Source organism: Hyla sarda, chromosome 11, assembly GCF_029499605.1.
Source record: "Hyla sarda isolate aHylSar1 chromosome 11, aHylSar1.hap1, whole genome shotgun sequence".
In the NCBI taxonomy this organism is placed as follows: domain Eukaryota; kingdom Metazoa; phylum Chordata; class Amphibia; order Anura; family Hylidae; genus Hyla; species Hyla sarda.
In genome coordinates, this window is record NC_079199.1 from 62,134,087 (window position 1) to 62,161,783 (window position 27,697).

Consider the following 27,697-nt stretch of genomic DNA (forward strand, 5'->3'; position numbering starts at 1 on the left):
CGGAGCCAGTCGGAAAAGACGAGGCGTCCAGGCTGGTTCACGCTCTTGACGGAGTTCTTCCTGCCTCTCGGCAAAGTGCACATCGATGCGGTGGCCAACTGAATAAGCTCGCTCAGGGAGGACGGAGGGTCCCGAGCGGCCAATGCATCCTTGACCCTGCTGGAAAGGCCCTTTTTAAAAATGGCACATAGGGCCGAATAATTACAGTCCAGCTCTGTGGCTAAAGTGCGGAACTGGACCGCATAATCGCCAACTGAAGAATCCTCTTGACGAAGGTTCAGAAGTGTGGTTTCGGCCAAGGAGCCCCGTGCTGTTTCTACGAAGACGCTGCGGAACTCCGAGAGAAAGGCTTGCAAGTTGGTTGTCACAGGATCACGACACGACAGGTGCGTGTCTCCATCTTGAATGGGCACTGTCAGATATAAAAACTTCTGACATGTGGGAAAGCATGCAAAACCAATAGGTTTTGCAATTGCTTTCATAAAAAAAATAATTCAGTATTTCATACTGTAAAAGCCAGTCAAAAAACTGCATCCCTCCCTCCTGGGATACATACCAGCCTGGCTCTCGTCATCACCTACGTCATGGACCCACTTCATGATTGACAGCTCTGCAGATCTAAAGCTGCTGTGATCGGCTCCCTCACTGTCTGTTTACTTCAGTTTCCTTGTGTGAGGAGAAGGTGGCTGGGGCGGGAGTACACTGCTGCCTGTGAGCAGATGATGACAGAAGCTGGTGACTGAAGATGGGGACTGATTGGAGGATTTTTTGTTTAAAAAGTAAGTGTCCCTGGGTAAGTGGGTGGGTATATATGTGTGTGTGTGTGTGTGTGTGTAAATCTGTGTTGTCTAGGTAATGTGCATTGTGTGTGTGTGTGTGTGTGTGTGTGTGTATCTAATACAGGGAGACTACAATCATATGCCTCCAGCTGTTGCAAAACTACAACAGTAGGAGGAACACAGCCTGCAGAAACACTGCTGTAAATCTGAGTTTTACCAATCATATGCCTCCAGCTGTTGCAAAACTACAAATCAAAGGATGTGTGGGCATGTTGTAAGCTGTAGTTTTGCAAAAGCTGTATGCACACAGTGTGTGTGTGTATAGCATAAAACCAGAAAGGAAAGAGTTACAGATGTTCACTCCTGAGACCAGTGACTGAGGAGAGTGAGAGAGGGGGAGTGGTAATCACCTGAGGAGAAGAAAGTGACCCGCCCCTCTGCTTCTAGTCGACAAGATAAAGGTAATTCAGAAATAAAGCTAATTCTTAGAGAAATATAGGTCATAGACACATAAAAATATGTACATGATCAGGTTGAGATACTGAGCAACATATAACAGTTTTGTTTTTTTTGGGTGATCTGACAGGTACGCTTTAAGGCCACACATATACCTGGCAATGTGAAAACTAGGCTGTCACAGCCCCTCCCATAGACATGAATGGAGGGGGCATGACGGCGGTGAAGAGACTTCTTGTCATATATATTTGTTTGGTAATGTACATAGCGTTAGCAGTGTTTGCACGTTTGGGTCATATTTGACCTAGGAATGGGTTAATTTACTCTTGCAAGGTGTAATTACTTCTCACCTGTTCGTCCTTCACCTGGCCGGTTCCTGGTCCACTACGTCATATCCCGTTTTAATGGGGGCGGAGAGTTTGACTCGCGGTGGGCGCTGGCATTGTTCCAGTGGTTATTTAAACCCCCATGAGACATAGTGTCAGTGCCATGACTAAGAGCGACTGCTCAAAACGTGTCGGCGCGCCACTCCTCATTTTAGAGTGACATGTCACTTGCCACTTTGGTGACACCTTTTTTTCATTCTAATGTGCACTATTAAACGTTAAGCTTTATGTAAATTTTTCTTCACCGGGAGCTGGATTTTTTCTTCCTTTGTCTCCATTGCCATCGGGGAGAAGCAGCTCCCTGTATCCATGCTCCGGGACCTATTATTCTGATGCGTGCAGTTAATGAAGAGTTGATGAGCTGATCTGTTTTGCACTTCTGTTTCTAGACAGTCTAGTCACTAACTAAACAATCCAGCATGCCCTGACTATCCACTGGTGGACTCCGGCCCCGTGGTCGCCCCGTGGTCGCTGTTCGTGAGCTTGCACCGCGGCGTGCAGCTCAAACAGGTGGGTGGCAAATACAAGATTGTGGGGGGGATTTGGATAGGGGATAAGATGTCTCAGGGCCGAAGTACCACTTTAAATGTTTCTGCTGCTCACTCTTGAGCTTAGCAGAGTTCACATTCTCACTTTCTAGCAATTCTCGAGGGACAGCAGTTGTTCTCTCATCTGCTCATTGTCTTTATTCAGCTGCGCCATCTTGGACACTTTCTGCTCATAGACTTTTAGCTGAGCCTCTTGTTCAGAGAGCTGCATTCAAGGTAGCTGCGTGAGACTTAAGGTGCGTTTCGTTCTGCGCCTCCAGCCTCTGCACCTTATGAGCCATTACAACTTTCTCCTTCTCCAGCTCTTCCATGGCTACCAACCCAGCCTTGTGATCACATTGTAGAGTCAGATATGCCTCACACATAACATTCACTTCTTCATCCTTGAATGAGATCTGCTTGGCCAGACTCTCCAATTCTCTCTCCTTGCTGGTCACAAGATCCAGGGAGCGGGACAGTTCATGCTGCAGAGCCGCACACTCATTTTCCTGCAACTGAAGCTTTGCTTCCTGCTCTTTCAAGTCAAATCGTTCCAACTCTTCTCCTCCTTTAGGGGTTGTTGTACCCTTTCCAAGGATCCTGGCCCCTTTGTCCTCAGGGTAGTCCCCGGACAGTCTCACTGGACTGTTTCTCTGCTCTCCGGCAGACTTTTCTTTGACTTCACCACCATCTCCCTACTCACTTGCAGAAACGTCAAGAGCTACTGTGTCTGCAACAACAACATCTGGTCCAGTGGTTCGACCTTCCTGGTCACGATCCATCTCTGGTCCAGACGTCACATCTCCTTCACTCAGGACTCTGTTTATGACAGTAAGCATAGCACCCAGCTCCACATGCACTCTCTTCAGTACTTCTGCATTATCCACAGACATCTGTGTAGCTTCTTTTCCATTCAACATCACCTCTTCCAGATGACCGTGCAATTCTAGCCCCACCTTGGGCTAATCTTCAGCTGCCGGATGGAACCTATGTTCCTCTACCTGATCCGTTTCTGGTTTTACTGAAGATTATGTTTCAGTCACAGGCACACTTGTCACTTGAGTCTCTGCATCCTCTTGGACTTGACTCTCGGTCTTTTCTTCAGCTCTCCCAGCAGTCTGGCAGACACCTAGCTGACATATATTTAGTGATGGCTGACACTCCCTATCCTCAGCCTCTGAGTAACTCTCAACTAGTGTGTGGTGCAAGTCAAGTGTTGTGGGCTTACCAGGTGTACCTGCTCTAGTTACCTGACAGTCTTCCCATAACTGCTGAAAAAATTGAAAATCTGTTCCCAGTACATCATACTCCAAGGAGGGCTCTATTGCAACCTTGTGACTCACAGTACCATAGTGAGTAGAAATACAGACATTAACAATTTTACAACCCCAAATAACTGCCTGTATTTACACTATGACAGGGTCCGGCTTCACCAGACTTATTATACCTCTAGGCTCTAGCAAAGCAATCATCTTTTTACCACCTACTACCAGCTCACACAGGTTTTCTTTTGTCCTGTCAGAGTTGGCAGCATTACACATTACTTCAGAACACATAGGCATGAATTTTTGACAAAAAAACATTATCACATTGCATAGGATCAACAGGACAGTACACACAATCAAGTAGTGACACACCACCCCTATTGTGTGTGGTTTCTCTGGCACATTCTCCCCATTCCACAACTGCCAAAAATATGGGAAGTCTCTGCCCAGTATAAACTCCACATTATGCTCTGCACACACCTCCAGCTTAGGACTTACTGTCCCATAACATGTTTCAAAGTCAATTAGAACAGTCTTACCAGATTCTGGTCGAATCTTCACAAACGGTATTATGTCCGGCATGACTCTGGATACAGCCTGGCGACAGTGCAGTTCCACGTACATCGGGATACCAACAAACCATCAAATCACAAATTTTTGGCCTCCTGCCCAGAGGATAAACGGGTGTGAAGACGTCCTCTTGCTGAACTGCAGCCAATTTCATCAAGGTGCTCACCATAGCAGTCTTCTTGGCAACAACCGGTTGCTGTCCACTTCAGTTGCTCCTAGCAACGGCATTTTGACGTCGACCCATCTTTGCAAAACAAAACACGGCTTACTGTTGTTGTGATGCGTAAGTGGCTTGTCTACCTGTCTCCTTAGCTGAGAGAGAGTGCGCTCACTCGCTTGACGTGATCCATAGCCCCTAGCAATGCTTTTACCACAGGCTCAGTCCTGCTCTTGTACTCCACAGCTGGGCTTGTCCCACTTGCAACATGCACGGTTGATTGCTCCTGCCAACAACTTCATTGCAACTCGACGGTTGGTTGATCTTAGCAGTGTGCTCCCTGTATCCTCCACCAATTGTAAGGATTTCTCAGGGCACAGGGCATGTTTCCACTTAAATCAGCAGGCAAACAACAGTTCTTCATGCAAGTCCGGCCCCTCGCCAACTTTATTAGACAGATTGCAGGATAAATAAAAAACATAATACAGGAACAAAGAAAACCCCAGACCGTCTAGTTAATAACTAAACAATCCAGCATGCCCTGACTATCCACTGGTGGGCTTTTCCCAGCCAGTTAAACTTATGTCTCCAGCATTTGCAACCTCTTGCTGTGTGTCTCATCCACACTTCACTGTTGGGGCCACTCACAGCTCAGACTGTGTGTTCCTCACCAGGACCCCTGCATCCCCCTACAGCCAGCTTGCTGTCTTCTGGGGAGACCTCAGACTGCACTGCCTGACTTCCTTTTAACCCCTTAAGGACGCACCTCATATTCACCTTAAGGACGCAGCCCTTTTTTGCAAATCTGACCACTGTCACTTAAAGCATTAATAACTCTGGGACTTTTCATTCTGATTCCAAGATAGTTTTTTCGTGACATATTCTACTTTATGTAAAATTTGGTCGATACTTGCATCATTTCTTGGTGAAAAATTTTATGAAAAATTTGAAAATTTTGCATTTTTTTTATCTTCAAAACTCTCTGCTTATAAGGAAAATGGACATCCCAAATAAATTATATATTGATTCACATATACAATATGTTTACTTTATGATTGCATCATAAAGTTGACATGTTTTTACTTTTGGAAGACTTCACAAAATTTTCAAAATCAGAATTTTTCAGGGACCAGTTCAGTTTTGAAGTGGATTTGAGGGGCCTTCATATTAGAAATACCAAACAAATGACCCCATTATAAAAACTGCATCCCTCAAAGTATTCAAAATGACATTCAGTAAGTGTGTTAACACTTTAGGTGTTTCACAGGAATAGCAGCAATGTGAAGGAGAAAATTCAAAATCTTCATTTTTTACACTCGCATGTTCTTGTAGACCCAGTTTTTGAATTTTTACAAGGGTTAAAAGGAGAAAAATAGTCCTAAAATTTGTAACCCAATTTCTCTCGAGTAAGGAAATATCTCATATGTGTATGTGAAGTGTTCTGTGGGTGCACTAGAGGGCTCAGAAGGGAAGGAGCGACAATGGGATTTTGGAGAGTGAGTTTTTCTGAAATGGTTTTTGGAGGGCATGTCACATTTAGGAAGCCCCTATTGTACCAGAACAGCAAGAAAACCCCCACATGGCATTCTCTTTTGGAAACTGCACCCCTCAGGGAATGTAACAAGGGGTCCAGCAAGCCTTAAATCCCCACAGGTGTTTGATGGCTTTTCGTTAAAGTTGGATGTGTAATTGAATTTTATTTTTATCCCCCAAAATTTGTAACCCCATCTCTTCTGAGTATGACATGTGTGGATGTCAAGTGCTCTGCTGGTGCACTACAATGCTCAGAAGAGAAGGAGCGCCATTGAGCTTTTGGATGGAGAATTTGGTTGGAACAGAAGTCGGGGGCCATGTGCATTTACAAAGGCCACAGTGGTGCCAGAACAGTGGACCCCCCACATGTGACCCCATTTTGGAAACTAAACCCCTCACAGAATTTAATAAGGAATGCAGTGAACATTTACACCCCACTGGCATTTGACAGATCTTTGGAACAGTGAGTGGGCTGTGCAAATGAAAAATTAAATTTTTCATTTTCATGGACCACTGTTCCAAAAATCTGCCAGACACCTGTGGGGCGTAAATGCTCACTGCACCCCCTACTACATTCTGTGAGGGGTGCAGTTTCCAAAATGGGGTCACATGTGGAGGGGTCCATTGTTCTGGCACTATGGGGGCTTTGTAAACACATGTGACCTTCAATTCCGGACACATTTTCTCTTCAAAAGCCCAATGGCACTCCTTCTCTTCTGAGTATTGTAGTTCACCTGCAGAGCACTTTACATCCACATATGGGGTATGTTCTTACTCAGAAGAAATGAGGTTACACATTTTGGGGGGGCTTTTTTCCAATTTTCCCTTGTGAAAATGAAAAATTTAGGGTAACACCAGCATTTTAGTAAAAAAAAAAAGATTTTCATTTTCCCATCCAACTTTAACGAAAATTCGTCAAACACCTGTGGGGTGTTTAGGCTCACTATACCCCTTGTTACGTTCCATGAGGGGTTTAGTTTCCAAAATGGGGTCACATGTGGGTATTTATTTTTTTTGCGTTTATGTCAAAACTGCTGTAAAATAAGCCACCCCTGTGCAAATCACCAATTTAGACCTCAAATGTACATAGTCCGCTCTCACTCCTGAGCCTTGCTGTGCATCCTCAGAGCATTTTACATTCACATATGGTTTATTTCCGTAGTCAGGAGAAATCTCGTTACAAATTTTGGGAGTCTTTTTTCCTTTTACCTCTTGTGAAAATAAAAAGCATGGGGCAACACCAATTTTTAAATTTTTTTTTTTTACACTTACCGGCTGATGTAGACCCCAACTTTTCCTTTTCATAAGAGGTAAAAGGAGAAAAAGCCCCCCAAAATTTGTAACTAAATTTCTCCCGAGTACGGAAATACCCCATATGTGGCCCTAAACGGTTTCCTTGAAATACATCAGGGCTCCGAAATGAGTGAGCACCATGCGCATTTGAGGACTAAAATAGGGATTGCATAGGGCTGGACATAGGGGTATTCTACACCAGTGATTCCCAAACAGGGTTCCTCCAGCTGTTGCTACACTCCCAGCATGCCTGGATAGTCAGTGGCTGGGAGTTGTTGTTTTTGCAAGAGCTGGAGGCTCCGTTTTGAAAACACTGTTGTATGTTTTTTTTATTTTTTATTGGGGGCGACAGTGTAAGGGGTGTATATGTAGTGTTTTACTCTTTATTATGTGTTTGTGTAGTGTTTTTAGAGTACATTCAAACAGGCAAAGGTTTACGGGGAGTTTCCCGCTAGGAGTTTGCGTTGCGGCAGAAAATTTGCCACAGCTCAAACTTGAAGCAGGAAACTTACTGTAAACTCGCACATGGGGGGGGGGGGGGGGCAAACCTCCAGCTGTTTCAAAACTACAACTTCCAGCATGTACTGAGAGACAGTGCATGCTGGGAGTTGTACTTTTGCAACAGCTGGATGCACACTGGTTGGAAAACCTTCAGTTAGGTTCTGTTACCTGACTCAGTATGTTCCAACCAGTGTGCCACTAGCTGTTGCAAAACTATAACTCCCAGCATGTACTGATCGCCGAAGGGCATGCTGGGAGATGTAGTTATGCAACAGCTGGAGGTACGCAACTACAACTCCCAGCATCCCGAGACAGCTGTTTGCTGTTTGGGCATGCTGGGATTTGCAGTTTTGCAACATCTGGAGGGCTACAGTTTAGATTCCACTGCACAGGGATCTCCAAACTGTGACCCTCCAGATGTTGCAAAACTACAAATCCCAGCATGCCCAGACAGCAAACTGCTGTGTGGGCATGCTGGGACTTGTAGTTTTGCAAGATCTGGAGGGCCACAGTTTAGAGACCACTGCATAGTGATCTCATAACTGTAACCCTCTAAATCTTGCAAAAGTACAAATCCCAGCATGCCCAAACGGCTGTCTGGGCATGCTGGGAGTTGTAGTTTTGCAACATCTGGAGGGCTACAGTTTAGATACCACTGTATAGTGGTCTCCAAACTTTAGTCCCCCCAGATGTTGCTAGGCAACTACTCACCGGCTTCCGTAGTCTTCACCAGGGAGCCCCACAAGGGAGCCGCACTTCATCACCGCCCGCCACAGCCGATCAGGTAAGGGACCTCCATCACTGCCGCCGGTCACGCTACAGTTCTCCCGTTCTGCCCGGATTACCGTTGGTGGGCAGAACGGGGGAACCGAACTTTAAACCCCCGATCCCCCTGATTTTCCGGGTCACCAGACACCGGCATGACCTGGATCCACCGAAAATCGCCGGTCTGAATTGACCGGCGATTTTCGTCGATCGCCGACATGGGGGGGTCTCAGTACCCCCCTGGGCATATGCACGGGATGCCTGCTGATAGATATCAGCAGTCATCCCGGTCCGGCCCCCGACGCACTACGTCCTTAAGGACTAAGGATGCAGGGCGTATGCATATGCCCTCCGTCCTGAAGAGGTTAAACAGACTTCCTCTCTCTCTCTGCTACTTCATTAATTAGGCCACAGGTGGAGGTTTCTCCAGGGTTAGCTAGGGAAAAACAACCTTTCCTTGCCACACTGTCACACGCTTTACAGGACAAATGCACATTATATGGATGTGCATTTATAGCAATGATAGCTAACAACTGTGTGCATGCTTAAACCTTGTAAATGTAAGTAAGGCACTTTAGATGGTATTGCTATGACAGCTTCACTCAGTTGTACAGATATTTGCATGTGCCTGGATAAAGGCTTTCTGGGATTTGTAGTCCATGGTGTAGCTTCTGCAGGAAGGGACAACAAATTATAACTCTGAGATCAGCACACAGCTTTCCTCAGTAGTTGTACAGATATTTGAATGTGCTTGGAAAAAGACTGGCTGGTTTTTGTGTAATGGACAGGAGGTCCCTGAGATCAGCCCACAGATGAAAGCTGTGCTGTGGAATTATTGGTATATGATTGATAAGGCTTTTGGGATTATGTAGCATCTCTGATGCACCCATTAGTCATACACACTGTCTTTCTCTGTGTCTCTGTCAAGAATGGCTACCGCTGAGTGTGCCTTGCCTTTAAAACTGTGTAAAAGTCCTACCCTCTTTGCTGTCTCCTATTGGCCTGGGAGCTGATTGGCACATAAATCAGCAAATCATTGTAACCTGGGGTTGTCATGTGATAGTAGCAAGCAATGCTGGTCAACTGATGTCATATTTCTTCCTCTCGGCGCCAATACAGCATCTTATTCATTCCTCATGTTAATGATTTTGTGCATTTCCTGTTTCGCATGAGCCAAACCGGGAGATGTTCAAAAGTTTGCCAAGCCGCAGCCACCTTGAAATTCGTGTTGAATCGGGGTTTGTGGCGCGCTTATCTCTATTTAGTAATATGTCGTTGTAGATTCTTATTCCAAGGCCTACCCCGTAGTCAGTTCATAAGAGAAAGGCAGATCACAAGTACAGATGATGTATATAATAAAAATAAAGAAAATATTATAAAAATGTATGGAAAAATGCTATAAAAATTGTGATGTTAGTAAAACAGGACAGACAAATAAATGGGAAGAAGAAGAGAAAAGAAAAAGAAAAGAACCAATTGAGTTATGCATACAGGAGTGTATGGAGTGTATGATAAGTGCTCCAATAGAATTAAACATGCTATTTTAAATTATTGGAATTCAATTAGAACAGATAATAAAGCAACATATTCCAGGAACCATTTATGTTTGCCTGTAAGAGAGGCAAATCTGTTGGTGACACACTAATTAAAACTGATATAATGAAAAAGAAAGCGTTGAGAAACATTTTTTTAGCTTGACTCACAGGTACATTTGCATGTCTATCATACAGACATTGCAATTGTCCAAAAAGGGTGATATATCATCATTTTAAAGGTCACAAAATACCTATAAAAGGATTTCATACATGCACTAGCCAAAATGTAATATATATGTTAAAGTATCCATGTGGACAAGCTTATGTTGGACAAACTTCCAGAAATATTAAAACTAGACGAACATAAAGCAATGATAAGGAGATTTTTAACCCCTTAAGGACCACGTGCATCCACGTACTTGAGGACCAAGGGCGTACCTGTATGCCCGTCGGAATTAGGGTCCCCACCGCTCACCGTTCATTCAGCAGGCACCCATGTTCAATTCAAACTGGTGATTTGCAGTGATTCCGGTTCAATCGGGTCACTCTTCGTATTCAAAAAGTGGAATGGGTTTTTTTACACATACTAGAAATTGGATCACTTATGAGACCACCAGTACCAACTCCAACTACTGTGCTGGTCTGTAAAGTGTGGAGTATGGCAAAGTCTATGCTGTGGGTGGAGGGACAAGATCTCTTTAATGCCTTTTTGGAGTAATCCGAATCTCCCTGAATTTCTCTTGTTTGGAGACTCCTCATTTTGGGAATGCAGAAAAAAGGTCCAGTTAGGCCAATTGAATTTAAATGCGGTATTTAAATTGTTGCTTCACTTTCAAAGTGACTTGGCTCCACCGTGTTCCTCTGTTTATGATACTTGCAACATATCTATGCTACTAAGGTGCAGGGCAGGTCGAGGTCAAATGAGGTACATTCCTGCCCCCATTAGAATCGGTGGTTACATTGATGGCATCGTCTGGGGTCATGTCCTGTTTATACGGGGAGTTACTTGATGGTTCATAACAAATAGAACACTGATTTAGGGAGTCTGTCTACCCATGAGTTGTCAACAGCTTGGTTCTATACCTTCTTCTTTCCTAATATTAAAGCTGGTCGATTGTCCCAATTGTTTTTAATTCATAGGGTATACAAAACCCCAGTTTTGCATTGAATTGTTCAGTGCTCTGATTTCTCATGTCCTAGATGTGGGCATTCTGATGCCACACTACTCCACATGGTCTGGGATTGTCCTTTACTCATTCCATTTTGGCAAAAGGTGCTACCAACTGTCCAACGGCTTTTTGGGATGCAATTCCTGCTGAATCCTAAGTGTTACATAGTGACATCGTTTATAAGGTTGAAAAAATACCCATCAAGTTCAACCTATATCTCTATTGTGTTCCTACTTAGTTTATCCAGAGGAAGGTAAAAAAAAAAAAAACAACATTTGAGGCTGATGCCAATTGCCTCATATTAGAGGAAAAATTATCGGATTACCGGCAAGGTAATTGCAGAAAAGTGAGTGAAAGTTCGTTTTCTATTTTTTTTCAGCCCGGGCACTACGGAGTGGGAATAGTAGACTGCAGTAGACCACTCCTTTAAAGGGGTACTCTGCCCCTAGATATCTTATCCCCTATCCAAAGGATAGGGGATAAGATGTCAGATCGCCGCGGTCCCGCTGCTGGGGAGCCCCGGGATCCCCGCTGCGGCACCCTGCTCTCATTACAGCACAGAGCGAGTTCGCTCTGTGCGCAATGACGGGCGATACGGGGGACGGAGCAGCGTGACATCATGGCTCCGCTCCCCTCGTCACATGACGGCCAGTCCCCTTAATGCAAGTCTATGGGAGCGTGAAGACCGCCACGCCCCCTCCCATAGACTTGTATTAAAAGGGGTGGGCCATGACATCACGAGGGGCGGAGCCGTGACGTAACGATGCTCCGGCCCCTGTACTGCCCGTCATTACGCGCAGAGCGAACTGTAATCCTTTGGATAGGGGATAAGATGTCTAGGGGTGGAGTACCCATTTAAGCAATCTCCTACACGGATCGTGAAGGGGAGAAGTTCCTGCAGTTAAGGAAGATATCATGCACTCTCGTTGTCCTTTCTACCCCTAGGAACATGCCCCCTCCTTTACTTTCCTCCTGCACTAGATGTTAAAAGATCAGGGAACATGCTGCTGGAGGTCTGTATATATTCTTCCTGATCTTGAGAAGCAGAAATTCCTGACCTGTTAGTCTGATCTCTGTCATGTACTCACACAGGTCAACCTATCCTCAAAAATTTTCTGAAATGACAGGTATGCTATAATCTCCCCCAGTGGTGACCAATAGTGTTGTTATTATGTGGAGAAATGTAATAGTTTATTGCTTTAAAATATTAGTATCAATCTGGGGGCAGATTAAACAATAAATTGATATTTCTGTAGTTCAAATGTGATATTCATTGTCTGCTATTAGGATCCTAAACATGTTATGTATGTTTGAATGATGCTGCATTTTAGCTGCTTAGGCTTTTAGGTTCTATGGCCTGGTGAGAGTTTTGTAGGACACACTTTCATGGTCCCTGTGTGAAAGGCTTTACTTCAGCTTTGCTGTTATGTAATGTGTGTGATTTGTGATTTATTCAAATTTTTGCTTTTTTATGTTAGAGGTGATTGCTTAACCCCTTAAGGACATGGGGTTTTTCCATTTTTGCACTTTAGTTTTTTGCTCCTTACCTTTAAAAAATCATAATTCTTTCAATTTTGCACCTAAAAATGTTTTGTGCCACCAATTCTACTTAGTAATGACATCAGTTATTTTACCAAAAAATCTATGGCGAAATAGAAAAAAAATCATTGTGCAACAAAATTGAAGAAAAAACGCCATTTTGTAACTTTTGGGGGCTTCCATTTCTACACAGTAAATTTTTCGGTAAAAATGACACCTTATTTTTTCTATAGGTTCATACGATTCAATTGATACCCTACTAACATAGGTCTGATTTTGTCGTACTTCTGAAAAAAATCATAACTTCATACAGGAAAATTTATACATTTAAAATTGTCATCTTCTGACCCCTATAACTTTTTTATTTTTTCGCATATGGGGTGGTATGAGGGCTCATTTTTTGCGCTGTGATCTGAAGTTTTTAGCGGTACTATTTTTGTATTGATTGGACTTATTTTTTTGCACATACGTCATTGACTGTGCGTTTTAATTAATTATATATTTTTATAATTCAGAGATTTCCGCACATAGGTTTATTTTTATTTACACTGGGGTTTTTTTTATGGGAAAAGGGGGGTGATTCAAACTTTTATTAAGGAAGGGGTTAAATGATCTTTATTAACTTTTTTTTTCTATGTTATAGCTCCCATAGGGGGGCTATAACACTAAACACAGATCTTTTACATTTGTGGTGGGCGACCGTTGTATGGCAGGACCACGGGTGTAGTGGACTGAGGGGTGGGGTCGGATGGTATTAACCCCTGGGGCAAGATGTTGTTAAACCCTAGTGTTCGTGATGCCAAGGTGTGATTGTTTGGTGTAGGGCACCGCCGACAGCCAACCCAAAATGGCATATAGCAAAGGAGAGTCCAAAGCAGAGGTTTGATGCAACTGGAACTTTACTGAAGGAGGCATAAAACAGTCTTTACAAATAGCCAACTTCCGCAGAGGTGACCAGTACACAGAGAACCTCTCAGGCTTGCTTGGACTTGTAGTTGCAATAATAATGATGATGCAGGCAACTGTACTACTGTTATGACTTTGGTAGGGACAGTAGAGACTTGACTTGTACTCAAAGATTTGATGTGGCTGCAGGTTTATAGTCTTTGGCCTAGATATGCTGGACTTGTGCAGGACTTGTGCTTGCTTTAAATGGGTACTGTCAGATACAATAACTTTTGATATGTTGTAAAGTATGCAAAACCAATAGGTTTTGCAATTGCTTTCATTAGAAAATTTTCAGTATTTCATACTGAAAAAGCAAGTCTACTGCCCCCCTCCCTGCTTTACCACATACTAGTCCTGCTGTGTCCATGCATCATCACCTATGTCATAGACACATTTCTTTGATTGACAGCTGTGAGCGCAGGGCTCACAGCTGGAGGAAAAATCCTCCCACTCTCAGCTTGTGTCCTGCTACTGTCAGTGAGGACAAGCTGGGAGTTGTAGTTTTGCTAATGCTAGGGGAGATGTGAGCAGACAGCATACTGAGGAAGGGGGCAGAGAACTGCACAGTGAGGCCACGCCCCCTCCCTTTGAGAGGAATTCAGACAAGTGAGCTAAATTAAAAGTGTCCATGCAAAGAAAATAGTAACTGGGCACCGTCTGGATATATTCAGCCCGTGACGCTCCTTGCTCAGCAAAGTTCAAGCCACTAGATCCAGGGATGCTCACGGATATATGCAGTCTATACAATCACCATCAGGTAAGGAAAAACGTAGCACTGACCTCAGACAACCTTGGATGCAATCAAACTTCTTTTATTGAAGAAGACATGAGATAGCAGGGAGGTGGAGATGGTGCGGGAACGGGGGGGGATGTGCTGCCGGTGGGCGACAGTCCATTATTGCGCGTATTGTGCTTTGTAGGGGCCTGACGAAGTGCGATACACGCGATAACGGACCGTCGCCCACCATCAGCACATCCCCCCGTTCCCTCACCATTTCCACCTCCCTGCTATGTCGTGTCTTCATTAAAAGAAGTTTGATTGCATCCAAGGTTGTCTGAGGTTAGTGCTCCATTTTTCCTTACCTGATGGTGATTAAATTAGTGTAATAAAAATAAATAAATAAAGGTGCTAGACACATAAACATTAGATGTACAACATAAACATTAGATGTACATAGTCAGGATTAGGTACTGAGTGATATATTTTAAAAAAAAAATTTGGTTGGATCTGACGGGTACACTTTAAGGTCCAGGTAGTAAGAGAGCCAAGAGAGAGAATGTGGAGACTACAGCCCCTTATATATAAGGGGGGCTGGACTAAAGCCCATTGGTAGCTGGTTGCCTGTGGTTACCTGTGCCCATGGAACTCTGGGTATCATGTGATCACACATCACATGACTTATCACATGACCTTAGGAAGGTCCTATACAGGGTAAATATAATAACCTTTATATACAGTTTACATTCACTGTACAGTACTTATAATAGATGTACATACTTAATATACAACAGAATACCATATCATGACTTGGGGGGCCCTTGCAGGAGAGCCCTGTGGACCTTAGGGATTCTAGGGGACTTTAGGACTGTAAGGAACCATGTTCTGTACCGGGACACAACACATTGATCAATGGTTTCTCATAGGAATGATTCTGCCGCTTGACTGCTCATGCCTGGATCTTAGGCATTGAGAAGTCATTTGGTGATCGGACACCAGGAGGCAGGTAAGGGGACCCTCCTCGTGCCCTACAGCCCCCTAAGCTAACCTGCATTAGTTTAGTTTCACTTTAGACGTGGCGATCATCTTTGAACGCCGCATCTAAAGGGTTAATAGCATGCAGCACCACGATCAGTGCTGCTCGCTAATAGCCACGGGTCCCGGCATTATAGAATGGGAGCGGACTCAGGACGTATAGGTACGCCCTGGGTCCTTAAGAGGTTAAAGGAGTACTTTTTTTTTTCAAATCAACTGGTTTGACTAGAAAGTTAAAAGATTTTGAAATAACTTTTATTAAAAAATCTTAATCCCACTACTTATCAGCTGCTGTATGCTCCAGAGGAAGTTGTGAAGTTCAGTCTGACCACAGTACTCTCTGCTTACACCTCTGTCCATGTCCGGAATTATCCAGAGTAGGAGAAAATCCCCATAGCAAACTTCTCCTGCTCTGGAGAGTTCCTGGCAGCAGAGAGCACTGTGGTCAGACTGAAAAGAATAACTAAAGTTCCTCTGTAGTATAAAACACCTTATAAGTACTAGAAGGATTAAAGGGGTACTCCAGTGAAAACCTTTTTTTTTTTTTTTTTTTTTTTTTTTATCAACTGGTGGCAGAAAGTTAAACATATTTGTAAATTACTTCTATTTAAAAAATCTTAATCCTTCCAGTACTTATTAGCTGCTGAATGCTACAGAGGAAATTCCTTTCTTTTTGGAACACTGATGACATCACGAACACAGTGCTCTCTGCTGAGACCATGCATAGCAGATGTATGCTAAGGGCAGCATGGTGGCTCAGTGGTTAGCACTGCTGTCTTGCAGTGCTGGGGACTTGGGTTCAAATCCCACTAAGGACAACAATAAATAAAGTGTTATTATTATAATAATGTCAGCAGAGAACTGTGGTCATGATGTCATCAGAGAGCATTCCAAAAAGAAAAGAATTTCCTCTGTAGTATTCAGCAGCTAATAAGTACAGGAAGGATTAAGATTTTTTAATAGAAGTAATTTACAAATATGTTTAACTTTCTGCCACCAGTTAATTTAAAAGAAAAAAAGGGTTTCACCGGAGTACCCCTTTCATATTTTTTTATAGAAGTAATTTACAAATGTGTTAAACTTTCTAGCACCAGTTGATTTAAAAAAAAGAAAAAATTCCACTTGAGTACCCCTTTAACCACTTCATGACCCGGCTAGTTTTGGCCTTTATGACCCAGACCATTTTTTTAAATCGGACATGTATTTTACTGGGCAATGCAATTTTGAGATAGTTTTTTTCGTGAATTATTGTACTTTATATTAGTAGTAAATTGTTGTTGATACATTTTTGTGAAAAACTCAAAAATAGTGAAAAATGTGAAAAATTCGCATTTTTCTAGATTGGAAACGATCTACTTGTAAGAGAAATAGTTATGCCAAATAAATTTAGTTAGTAATTCACATCTACAATATGTATTCTTTATGTTTGCATCATTTTTTTTACATTCTTTTACTTTTTTAGGGCATTAGAAGGCTTAAAATACTATGCACATTTTTTCACATTTTGATGGTAATTTCAAAATGAGATTTTTTTTTATTGATCATTTCAAATATGAAGTGGATTTGAGGGGCCTGTATGCTAGAAATTCCCAAACATCACCCCATTTTAAAAACTGCACCCTTAAAAGTATTCAGAATGACACTTACAAAGTGTATTAACCCTTTAGGTGGTTCACAAGAATAAAGCAGAAGGGACATTTTTAAATTTCACTTCTTCTTTTGCATTTTTCTTGTTTGAACAATTTTTTTCGGTGATATGGAAGGTATTCACAAAATAAAATCAAAATTGTATATGTATTACCCCAATTCTAAAGATTTTAGAAATATCTTATATGTCATTCTAGTGTGCTCCCTGACTTACACACAGGCCTAAGACATGATGCAGCACATAGTGGATTATGACACCTCCTTTTTCTTAGAATATTTAGCAGTGCCCACCGTGTTACCAGTACAGTGGAAAAACCCCACAATTGATGCCATTTTGGAAACTACACCCCTCAGAAAATTCATTTAGGGGGTAGTGAGCATTTTAACCCCACAGGTGATTGAGGATAGTTTTTAACATTAGGCCGTGAAAATAAAATTTGTCATTTTTATGCACAAATTGCACATTTAGCACAAGTTGGCAAATTTTCATAAGGAACACAGGAATAATAGCACCGCAAATTTTATTACCCAACTTCTCCTGAATGTGAAGGTACCCCATATGTGGTCATAAACCGCTTTTTGGGCACACAGCAGGGCACAAAAGAAATGCTGCGCCTTTTGGCATTTTGGATGCAGATTTTGCAGAATGTGTTTTCTCACACCAGCTGCATTTGCAGTGCTCACCGTGGTACCCGTACAGTGGGGAAAAAAAACACAAGTGACCCCATTTTGGAAACTACACCCCTCAGAGAATTCATTTAGGGGGGTAGTGAGCATTTTGACCTCACAGGTGATTGAGGATAGTTTTTAACATTAGGCCGTGTAAATAAAATGTGTAATTTATATGCACAAATTGCACATTTAACACAAGTTGGCTCATTTTCACAAGGAACATAAGAATAATAGCACCCCATATTTTATTAACCAACTTCTCTTGAACGTGGTGGTACCCTATATGTGGTCATAAACCTCTTTTTGGGCACACAGCAGGGCACAAAAGAAATGCAGCGCCTTTTGGCCTTTTGGATAAAGATATTTCTCACACCAGCTGCATGCCCACTGTGGTACTAGTACAGTGGAAAACCCCCACAAGTGACCCCATTTTGGAAACTACACCCCTCAGAGAATTCAGGGGTTGGGGGGTGGTGAGCATTTTGACCTCATAAGTGATTGACGATAGTTTTTAACATTAGGGCGTGAAAAAAATATTTGTAATTTTTATGCACAAATTGCACATTTAGCACAAGTTGGCTCATTTTCACAAGGAAAGCAGGAATAATAGCACCCCAAACTTTGTTACTCAACTTCTCCTGAACACGCCAGTACCCCATTTTCAGCATGTTATCTTCCGACTGGGCAGACGGCAGGGCTCAGGAGAGAGATAGTAAAAAATTGTGGAAACCGCAGAGAAATGAACCCATTTTAAAATCTACACCCTTCAAGGAATTCATAAAAGGGGGTATTGAGCATTTTGATCCAACAGAGGTTTTCCAAAAGCTAATGCTCTTTGGGATTGTGCAAAAGGAAAATTGTGATTGCGTCACAGATTCGCCATTTAAGTTACAAATATGTTGTGCTTAGCTTACACAGATTTTGCTGGAATGATTTTGGGGTACAAAGAAAAAATTTGCGGCATACTGTACCGCACATTTTGCTGGAATGGTTTTGGGGTACAATGAAAAAATTTGCGGCATACTGTACCGCACATTTTGCGGGAATGGTTTTGGGGTACAATGAGAAAATTTGCAGCATACTGTACCACACATTTTGCTGGAATGGTTTTGGGGTAAAATTTAAATGGTTACAGAATGGGTTATGGGTACCACATTGAGGTTGGATTTTAGATGTACAACATATAAAAACTGCAGAGAATGTGGATGAAAAGGTGATAGTAGGGTTAATAAAAGATAAATGTAGTAATTTAGGGATTTGTGGAACTCTTTGAAACAATCTTTTATGCACAGGCCAGGGTTATCGGGGCTAGTTTCACAGTGGAAAGTGGTTTCCTTTCTGATGCATTTTTTGTAGCAGACTGTTCTGGGTCCTTCCCTTTTTTCCGCTAGAGGGGATAACATTGGGAAAATGTTGGCCAGGTACAATACGGTTGTACCCTGCTGATGAGGTACTGGGGCGCTCCTCCTCTCTGTGTCCACAAAGGAGGGCTTTAATAACAATTTCTTGAAACTCAAGAAATGTCTCTGTCCCGCCTGCATTACGTGATAACACGTATGCATTGTACAGTGCCATCTGCACAATGTGCACCACAAGCTTTTTGTACCAGGCCTTCATTTTTCTCATGGCACTGTACGGTTTGAGGACTTGATCAGATAAGTCCACCCCTCCCATGATAAAACCCTTCCATATCATGTGTATTGCCAAAATCAGTGGATTGCAACTCAAAATCAGCAGAAATGTGTAAACCAAAAGGCGCAAAAAAGGTGCAAATAAACCCTGCTTGTGCCTCTTTTACACCTTTTATAGACACAACAAAACTGTCTACAGACAATGATATATGTTGGCCGATGTGAATGTGCCCAAGAAATGGGTGGGTTGGTTTCTGCAATCTGTCCAAGTCATCTGCTCTGTACTGTCTAAATAAACATAGACGTCTTTATATGGTCTGTATAAGGATTATACCAGTCAGAACCGTTACAAAGCTTGCAGGCTATGAGATCTGATTTTGTATATCAGTAATGTTACTATGGTATATTAACATTCTGCAGTTTCTTTTTATGTGCGTCCAGTTTTCAAATGGTTAATCTGGCAAACCACAAATCAAATTTCAGAATATACCAATCTTTAAACAGTTCAGAGAAAATTCCTTATCGCTTTACACAAAGCGTGAAATAAATTACCAGAGAAAAGAACTATAAAAAAAAAAGGTTTTCTGGTATCACATGCAAAATCTTGTCTCGTTTAATTAGTTTAGCTGCAAAACTACTTTAGTCTGTATGAGTAAAGCAAGCGAAGGTTTTCAAATATGTCCAGATAACCCTGTTAATTGAATTCTTTTAATGGCAATAAAATAACGCAAATCACCCTACAATGAATGTCTTACCTTGTTATTGCAGGCAGCGGAAATTGCTAAAGAAAATGAGGACAACTCAAAGGCAGAATCGGAAAAGGCTGAGTAAGTTCCTGAAATGTCATCAATAAGACATTACACTAACCACAAGCAGATTTAATTGTGCAATAATACAGTGTGCATGATCTGTATTCCTATCTATAATCCCAACCTTCCAGCTCATCTTGTGTAAAAACATTCTTAGTTTGTATTATTATAAATCCAAATCGTATATTTTACAAATTTTTGAAGAAATCAGCTGTTTTTCAAATTCTGGATAATATAATATTGCTGAACTAAGGTTTTAGGCTTGAGGAACCAGCTATTAAAATTGACATCAGATGTTCATCAGATTGCTCAATAGTTGGACTAGACATACTTCATTTTTAAAGGGTTCATTCACACAGGTATGTTATAAAAATTTTAAAAAGTCCACAAGCAGGCTGCAGAGACTTAAATGCAGAGCATGTATATGGTGCAGAACAGTATTGCTCAGAGTACAATGTACATTCAACGGCAGATAGAAAAACACAACATACATATATAATCCCACCATCATCTCCTTGCCCCCTTCAAATTTATATTATCTTATTTTACCACAATCTATTTGTACATTGATATGGAATAATCCAATTGCTTCACTTCTGTCCTTTTTTACTTCCTCCCCTGTCACAGCTCCTCTCTGCTCCCCTGTGGAGAACATGCCGTGTGCTCTCTATAACACGAACTGAAAAAAAGGGGGCGCTCCCTTGTGTAGATTCACAATAGTTGTGTACCCAATCACCAAACCACTGTGAGCTACTAACTTTATGGAGTTGTGCTAAAGATAGGCACAACTCTACTGTTGGCATGAATAGTGGCATCACTGCTACCACGAAAATGCAAAAATTCATATTGGCCTCGTCCTTTAATTTTATTGGACCCACATCTGTTTTTCTGATTCAGGGCTCTATAACACCTGCATACAGTAAGATTAAATGATAAAATCTTGGCTGTTTATTGATACCTCTTATGAAAACTTACTGTAAGCGATGTATACATTAAATTCAAGAGTTTGAAAGTATGAATTAAGATCCTAAGCTCTCTTAGGGTATGTTGACACAGGGAACATTCTGCAAACTGCGGACACAGGAAGAATTTGTCATGCCAATTCTTTTAGCAGAGGCCGGAATTGCGCGCATAATTAAGGGGTATGCCGACATGTTGCGTCAGACTTCGTAATGGCCATGGGGAATAGACCTTATGCACGTAATATATACAAAAGATGAAAGGAAAGTGTGTACTGAAATGAATAAAATAAACAAACAGGAAGGAAGATAACCAGAACAATTTAGTGAGTTCCTCTTTGTACTAAGATATCAAAATCATCTGCGGTATACTCTTTATTTCTATGGATGAGTTGCTAACCTGAGCACAATGGAGCTCTGAAGATAGAGTATAGTTAAAAAAAAAAAAGTATTGTATCTAATTGAATGGACTTATACAGTGGAGCAAAAAATAATTTAGTCAAGTTCTCCCACTTAGAAAGATGAGAGAGGCCTGTAATTTTAACCATAGGTATACCTCTACTATGAGAAAAAAAAATCTATAAAATCACATTGTCATTGCCAACAAAGGGTATATAACAAAGTATTGAGATTAACTTTTGTTATTGACCAAATACTTATTTTCCACCATAATTTGCAAATAAATTCTTTAAAAATCAGACAGAAGTCAAACGTTTTCTGTAAGTCTCCATCTGACCATATGGTTTGGTTTCATCTGACCATATGTCATTCTCCCAATACTCTTCTGGATCATCCAAATGCTCTCTAGAAAACTTCAGATGTGTCCAGACATGTACTGGCTTAACCCCTGTAGGACCCAGGGCGTACAGGTACGCCTTGACGTCCTGGGACTTAAGGACCTGTATGCTTGTGGTGATTCCGGTTCCCGCCAGGCGGGGAACGGACCAGGATGCCTGCTGAAATCATTCAGCAGGCACCCCTTGCAAACCCCTGGGGGCTCCGGAGACACCCCACCCCCCACCCCCGCCATGGTAAAGTTGGGGTCTACTGCAGCATGCTATTGTCAATTTTCTTTTTTACACTAACATGCTGGTGTTGCCCCATACTTTTCATTTTCACAAGAGGTAAAAGGAAAAAAAAAAGACCCCTAAAATTTTAACGCAATTTCTCCTGAGTATGGAAGTGTGAGCACACAACAAAGCTCAGAAGTGAAAGCACCATGTACATTTGAGGTGATTTGCATAGGGGTTGCTGATCGCTACAGCAGTTCTGACATAAACACAAAAATAAAAACACTTACATGTGACCCCATTTTGGAAACAACACCCCTCGCAGAATGTGACAAGTGGTATTGTGAACCTTTACACCCCACAGGTGTTTGAATAATCTTTCGTTAAAGTTGAACGTGAAAATTAATTTTTTTATTTTTTCACTAAAATGCTGGTGTTATCCCAAATTTTTCATTTTCACAAGGGGTAATAGGAAAAAAAGCCCCCCAAAATTTGTAACACCATTTCTTCTGAGTATATAAATACCCCATGTGGGGACGTAAAGTGCTCTGCGGCGTACTACAATGCTAAGAAGTAGTGCCATTGGGCTTTTGGAGAGAGAATGTGTATGGAATTGAAGCCTATGTGCATTTACAAAGCCCCCATGGTGCCAGCACAGTGGACCCCCCACATGTGACTCCATTTTGGAAACTACACGCCTCAAGGAATGTAACAAGGGGTGCAGTGAGCATCTACCCCCCACTGGTGTCTGACAGATTTTTTGAACAGTGGTCTATGAAAATGAAAAATTTTATTTTTCATTTGCACAGCCCACTGTTCCAAATTTCTGTCAAATGCCAGTGGGGTGTAAATGCTCACTGCACCCTTTCCGTGAGTGGTGTAGTCTTCAAAATAGGGTCACATGTGGGGGGTTCCACTGTTTTGGCATCATGGGGGCTTTGTAAATGCACATGACCCCCAAAAGCCCAATGGCGCTCCTTCTCTTCTGAGCATTGTAGTTTACCCACAGAGCACTTTACATCCACACATGGGGTATTTTCATACTCAGGAGAAAATGCCCACCAAAAGTTGTAACCCCATTACTTCTATTACCTCTTATAAAAATGGTAAATGTGGGAGGAAAAACTGCATTTTAGTGGAAAAAATAATTTTCATTTAAACATCCGAATTTACCAAAAAGTCGTCAAACACCTGTGGGGTGTTAAGGCTCACTGTACCCCTTGTTACATGCCATGAGGGGTTTAGTTTCCAAAATAGTATGCCATGTGGGTTTCTTTTGCTGTTATTGCACCATAGGGGCTTCCTAAATGCGACATGCCCCCAAAAAACCATTTCAGCAAAACTCACTTTCCAAAATCCTATTGTCGCTCTTTCCCTTCTGATCCCTCTAGTGCACACACAGAGCACTTTACGTTCACATATGAGGTATTTCCTTACTTGAGAGAAATTGGGTTACACATTTTGGGGGGATTTTTCTTCTTTTACCCCTTGTAAACATTCTACAAGAAAAAAAAGTCTACAAGAACATGTTAGGGTAAACAATGGAGATTTTGAATTTTCTCCTAAAGGGTTAACAAACTTTCTGAATGCCATTTTGTATACTTTGAGGGGTGCCTTTTTTATAATGGGGTAATTTATGGGGTATTTCTAATATGAAGGCCCCTCAAATCCACTTCAAAACTGAACTGGTCCCTGAAAAATTCTGATATTGAAAATTTTGGGGAAAATTGCAAAATTGCTGCTGAACTTTGAGGCGCTCTGATGTCTTCCAAAAGTAAAAACATGTCAACTTTATGATGCAAACATAAAGTAGACATATTGCATATGTGAATCAGTATATCATTTATTTGGTATGTCTATTTTCTTTACAAGCAGAGAACTTAAAAGTTAGAAAAAGGCAACATATTCAAATTTTTCATGAAATTTGGAAATTTTTCACAAAGAAATTATGCAAGTATCGACAAAAATTTACCACTAAGTTAAAGTAGAATATGTCATGAAAAAGCTATCTCGGAATCAAAAATTCATAAGTAAAAGCATCCCAGAGTTATTAATGCTTAAAGTGACAGTTGTCAGATGTGCAAAAAATGCTTGGGTTCTTAAGGTGAAAATGGGTTGGGTCCTTAAAGGGGTACTCCGCTACTCAGCGTTTGGAACAAACTGTTCAAAACGATGGAGCCGGCGCCGGGAGCTTGTGATGTCATAGCCCCGTCCCATCATGAAGTCATGCCTCGCCCCATCAATGCAAGGCTATGGGAGGGGGCATGACGGCACCTACACAGGAGGTGTAGGCAGCAGGGTCTCCCCACAGTACGCGTAGGCATCAGAATTCCCCCCCCCCAGTAGGTGTATACAGAAGAGTTAGAGTCCCCCCCCCCCCCAAGTACGTGCAGGCAGCAGAGTTTGTCTCCCCCCTCCCCATCCCTCTCAGGTTGAAAAAAAAAAAAGATGCTCACCTGATGTCCCACGCAGCGATCTTCTATGGAGCGCAGCAGCGGCCCGCGTCTTCCTTCCTACACAGTGCAGGCACCGATGAGTGACATCATCGGCGCCTGCACTGTGTGGGAGCAGAGGTCACGTCTCCTCTGTGTAAGTTGCAGCGCTGTCTGCTGGGGATCCGGAAGAAGTGTCCTAAATCCCTAGGAGCGGTGGCAGCAGCGGACCCTGTTCCCGACCGGGCCCTCAGATGACATCCAATTGGACCGGCCAGTCAGTCCGCCCCTGCGGTCAGGTCAAGCTGTGTAAACCTGAAGCTTTCACTCCCTATATTAGTATCTCTCCATATTATCAGTGACCTTAGTCCAAGCCACTGATAAGAACAGATACTGTATTTTACATTAGCTAAAATACTTTTCCTATAACCAGTATTCCTCCCCTAGGATAGATAATGAATGTTAGATCTCTGGGACCCCCTTATATCACTAGTCACTAGTACTGATCACTGCATCAATAGAATTGACAGGGGTAAGTGGACTCACCTGTCCCTCATTGGTGACCCCATGATGCGATCACAGGGTCCTGATGGTTGCCATGGCAGCTCCTGTCTGCCAAGTACAAAAGCCTATGAGGTCCAACCATAGACATAGTAACGAACAGTTATACTATGCTGTAGTCCAGATGAACTGCAGTATAGTAGAATGGCCATTTAACGTAAAAAAGTATAAAAATAAAATGTTTTTCAATAAATACATAATGTAAAAAATTTAATAAATGCCCCTTTCCCAATAAAGCCTTATGTAATCATAAAAAAACCTATACATAATTGATATCACCGCATTTGTAATGACTTGTACTATAAAACGGTAATGTCATTTATCCAAAGCGGTGACATTTGGCTCCAAAAAATGTAACAGAAATAATAAAAAGACAGGATGTATCGGAAAAATTGTACCAATAAAATGTATAGCTTGTCATACAAATAATCCCTCACACAAAGTGGTTAGGCAAAAAATAAAAAAAAGTTATGATTTTCCAAGCATGACAATACAATAGAGGGAGAAAAAAAAGATTGTGTTGTGAGGAGGAAAAAAAAAACATAGAAAAACTGTATAAATTGGGTTTTATTATAATTGTACCAATCCACAGAATAAAGATTTCCTAATTTTTACTGAATAGTGAATGCCAAAAACGCCATGTAGAGAATTTTAAATCGAGAAAAATGCTGATTGATAGTATTACATTTGTGTTGATGTAACACCACAAATGTAATACTAATATAAAGTGCAATATGTCACAAAAACAACAGTTGATTTCTCAGTGAAAACATTCTAAACTTATTAGTACTTTGGCTAGGTTTCCACACACGTTTTTTTTCTCTTGTTTTTTGGAAAACTGCAACTGTTTATGAGCCAAAGCCAGAAGTGTATTTAAATGGACACTGTCATAAAAAAAAAATTCACATATGATACAGTTTGTAAAAGAAAGAAGATTTGTAATTTACTCCCTGTAAAAAAAAAATGTAACAAAAAGTATTTTTATGTCACTATCATAGCCTTATAAATCTGGCCACTAGGGGTCTCTCTTCTAGTCCATCTTCAAATGATTGGATGGATCATAGGAAGTACGATCCTAAAATACTGTGGATTATTGAGCGCCATTCCTCAGAAAGAAGTAGTTGAGCATTTTTGGTAAAGAAACTCATACGTTTATTGGTAGGAGCACCTACCAATAAACTTATGAGTTTCTTCACCAAAAGTGCACAACTACTTGTTTCTCAGGAATGGAGCTCAATAATCCACAGTTTTTTTAGGATCGTACTTCCTATGATCCGTCTAATCATTTGAAGACATTTTTACAGTTGCCCTCAGAAGCATCAGGTTTTACGTGAAAGCTGCCGCCTCTTCACTACAAAGGATCTCCAGCAACAGAGCGAGTCTACGTGCAAGCATAGGTGTTGTGCTCTAAGCACAACACCATCTGGTAAGCCAGGTAGCGGTTTTAGGGGATCCTTGCTTTCCAAACATATTGCACTAGGAGTGCCTGTATTTTCCTATTTTTCTTTTACAGACCTTTCTAGTCCAGACTGCATTCTGTCTGCTCAAAAGCACATATTTTGGTCTCCTGGCAGGAGACCAAACTCAGGAAGTGCGGTCTGGCCATACACAGTGAATAGCACTCGCTCTCAGACTGTGTATGAAACAGGGAGAGCGAGTGCTATTCACTGCCTATGGCCAGGATATACAGTATGTTGTACAGTAAATAAGGCAGTGGTCACTAGTGACCAGGAACGTTGTCACCAATTTACTAAAAATTATCATATGTCATTTTTAGCATGGAAGACGGTGAGAAAAAGGACAAAGCTAAAGCTGAAGAACAGTCTGAATTATTGGAAAGTAAAACAGGGCCAAGAATTAAGAGGAGAAGAGGCCAGAAAAAAGAAGTGCCTGAAGCATTTATGGCTAATTTCCTGGCAGGACTGGAGATTTACCAGACCAAAATGCTGGTAAGAGATAAAATGAGTTAAGAATCTGAATGGTTACTATAGGGAATTTTTTCTACTTTTTAGTTGCACTAGTTTTTAAATCTATACCTTCCTGTTATTCTATTATAACAGATGAGATTAATACAGTCTATAAAAAGAAGTCGGTACACCATATGTGAGCAATTTTTTGCTTTGTTTTTGTTTTTTAAATGCTCTTAGACTTTTTGTCTTTTAAATGCCAAAAAATAACTGTAAATTGCAAAGTTTCGAGCTGCCAAGAGCCCTTTTTAGAATATAAGTCAGGAGACCTGAAAGGAGGGGCGTCAAACAAACAAAACATAAGTAAGCCCATGACACACATTTACTTTTAAGAGCATTATATTTTTTCATCGGTAAATTGACATCCAGTTGTCCTCTGATCTTGATATTAGGTCAGCTAACTGCTTTCCTGCTGGTTTCATCACAAAAGTGGGAAAACTGCCTCTACTTAGGTTTCAGACTATGTCTGTCACCTTTGTGTAGTGAAATGTCCATTGGTGAATTTTATATGGACTTTTGAGTCTCGGACAGCATTGTTATCTGCTGTGGTTCTTGAAAGCTAATGTATACACAGAGAGAAGGAGCAGTGTTGTCATGTATGAAGAAGCCATGGCCATAGATAAAAACAGCAACCAACTGTGGTCACTATCATTATCATGAGGGCACTAGGTCATTTGAAAAGGGGAGCAAAGTCCTCCACTCTATACATGTACCGGTTTCTGGACTCCTGATACACCCTTTTTGGAGAATTTTATTCTTATACCACTATGATACTACAATGTTGACCAGGTCTAAAACCCAGGGCTGGTATACAGTTGTATACATCCAGTATT

At 41.6% G+C, this 27,697-nt stretch overlaps 1 protein-coding gene across 9 annotated transcripts in view; it reads left to right on the forward strand.

The window, feature by feature from the left end:
* The window catches only part of RYR3 (ryanodine receptor 3), a 991,818-nt gene that overhangs the window by 898,737 nt on the left and 65,384 nt on the right, over positions 1-27,697 (forward strand). For all 9 annotated transcript variants that reach the window (XM_056545312.1, XM_056545313.1, XM_056545314.1 and 6 more), the window contains 2 exons: positions 19,895-19,953; positions 26,675-26,846. In XM_056545312.1, coding sequence (XP_056401287.1) covers positions 19,895-19,953; positions 26,675-26,846 — 231 coding nt within the window. The remainder of the gene's footprint in view (positions 1-19,894; positions 19,954-26,674; positions 26,847-27,697) is intronic.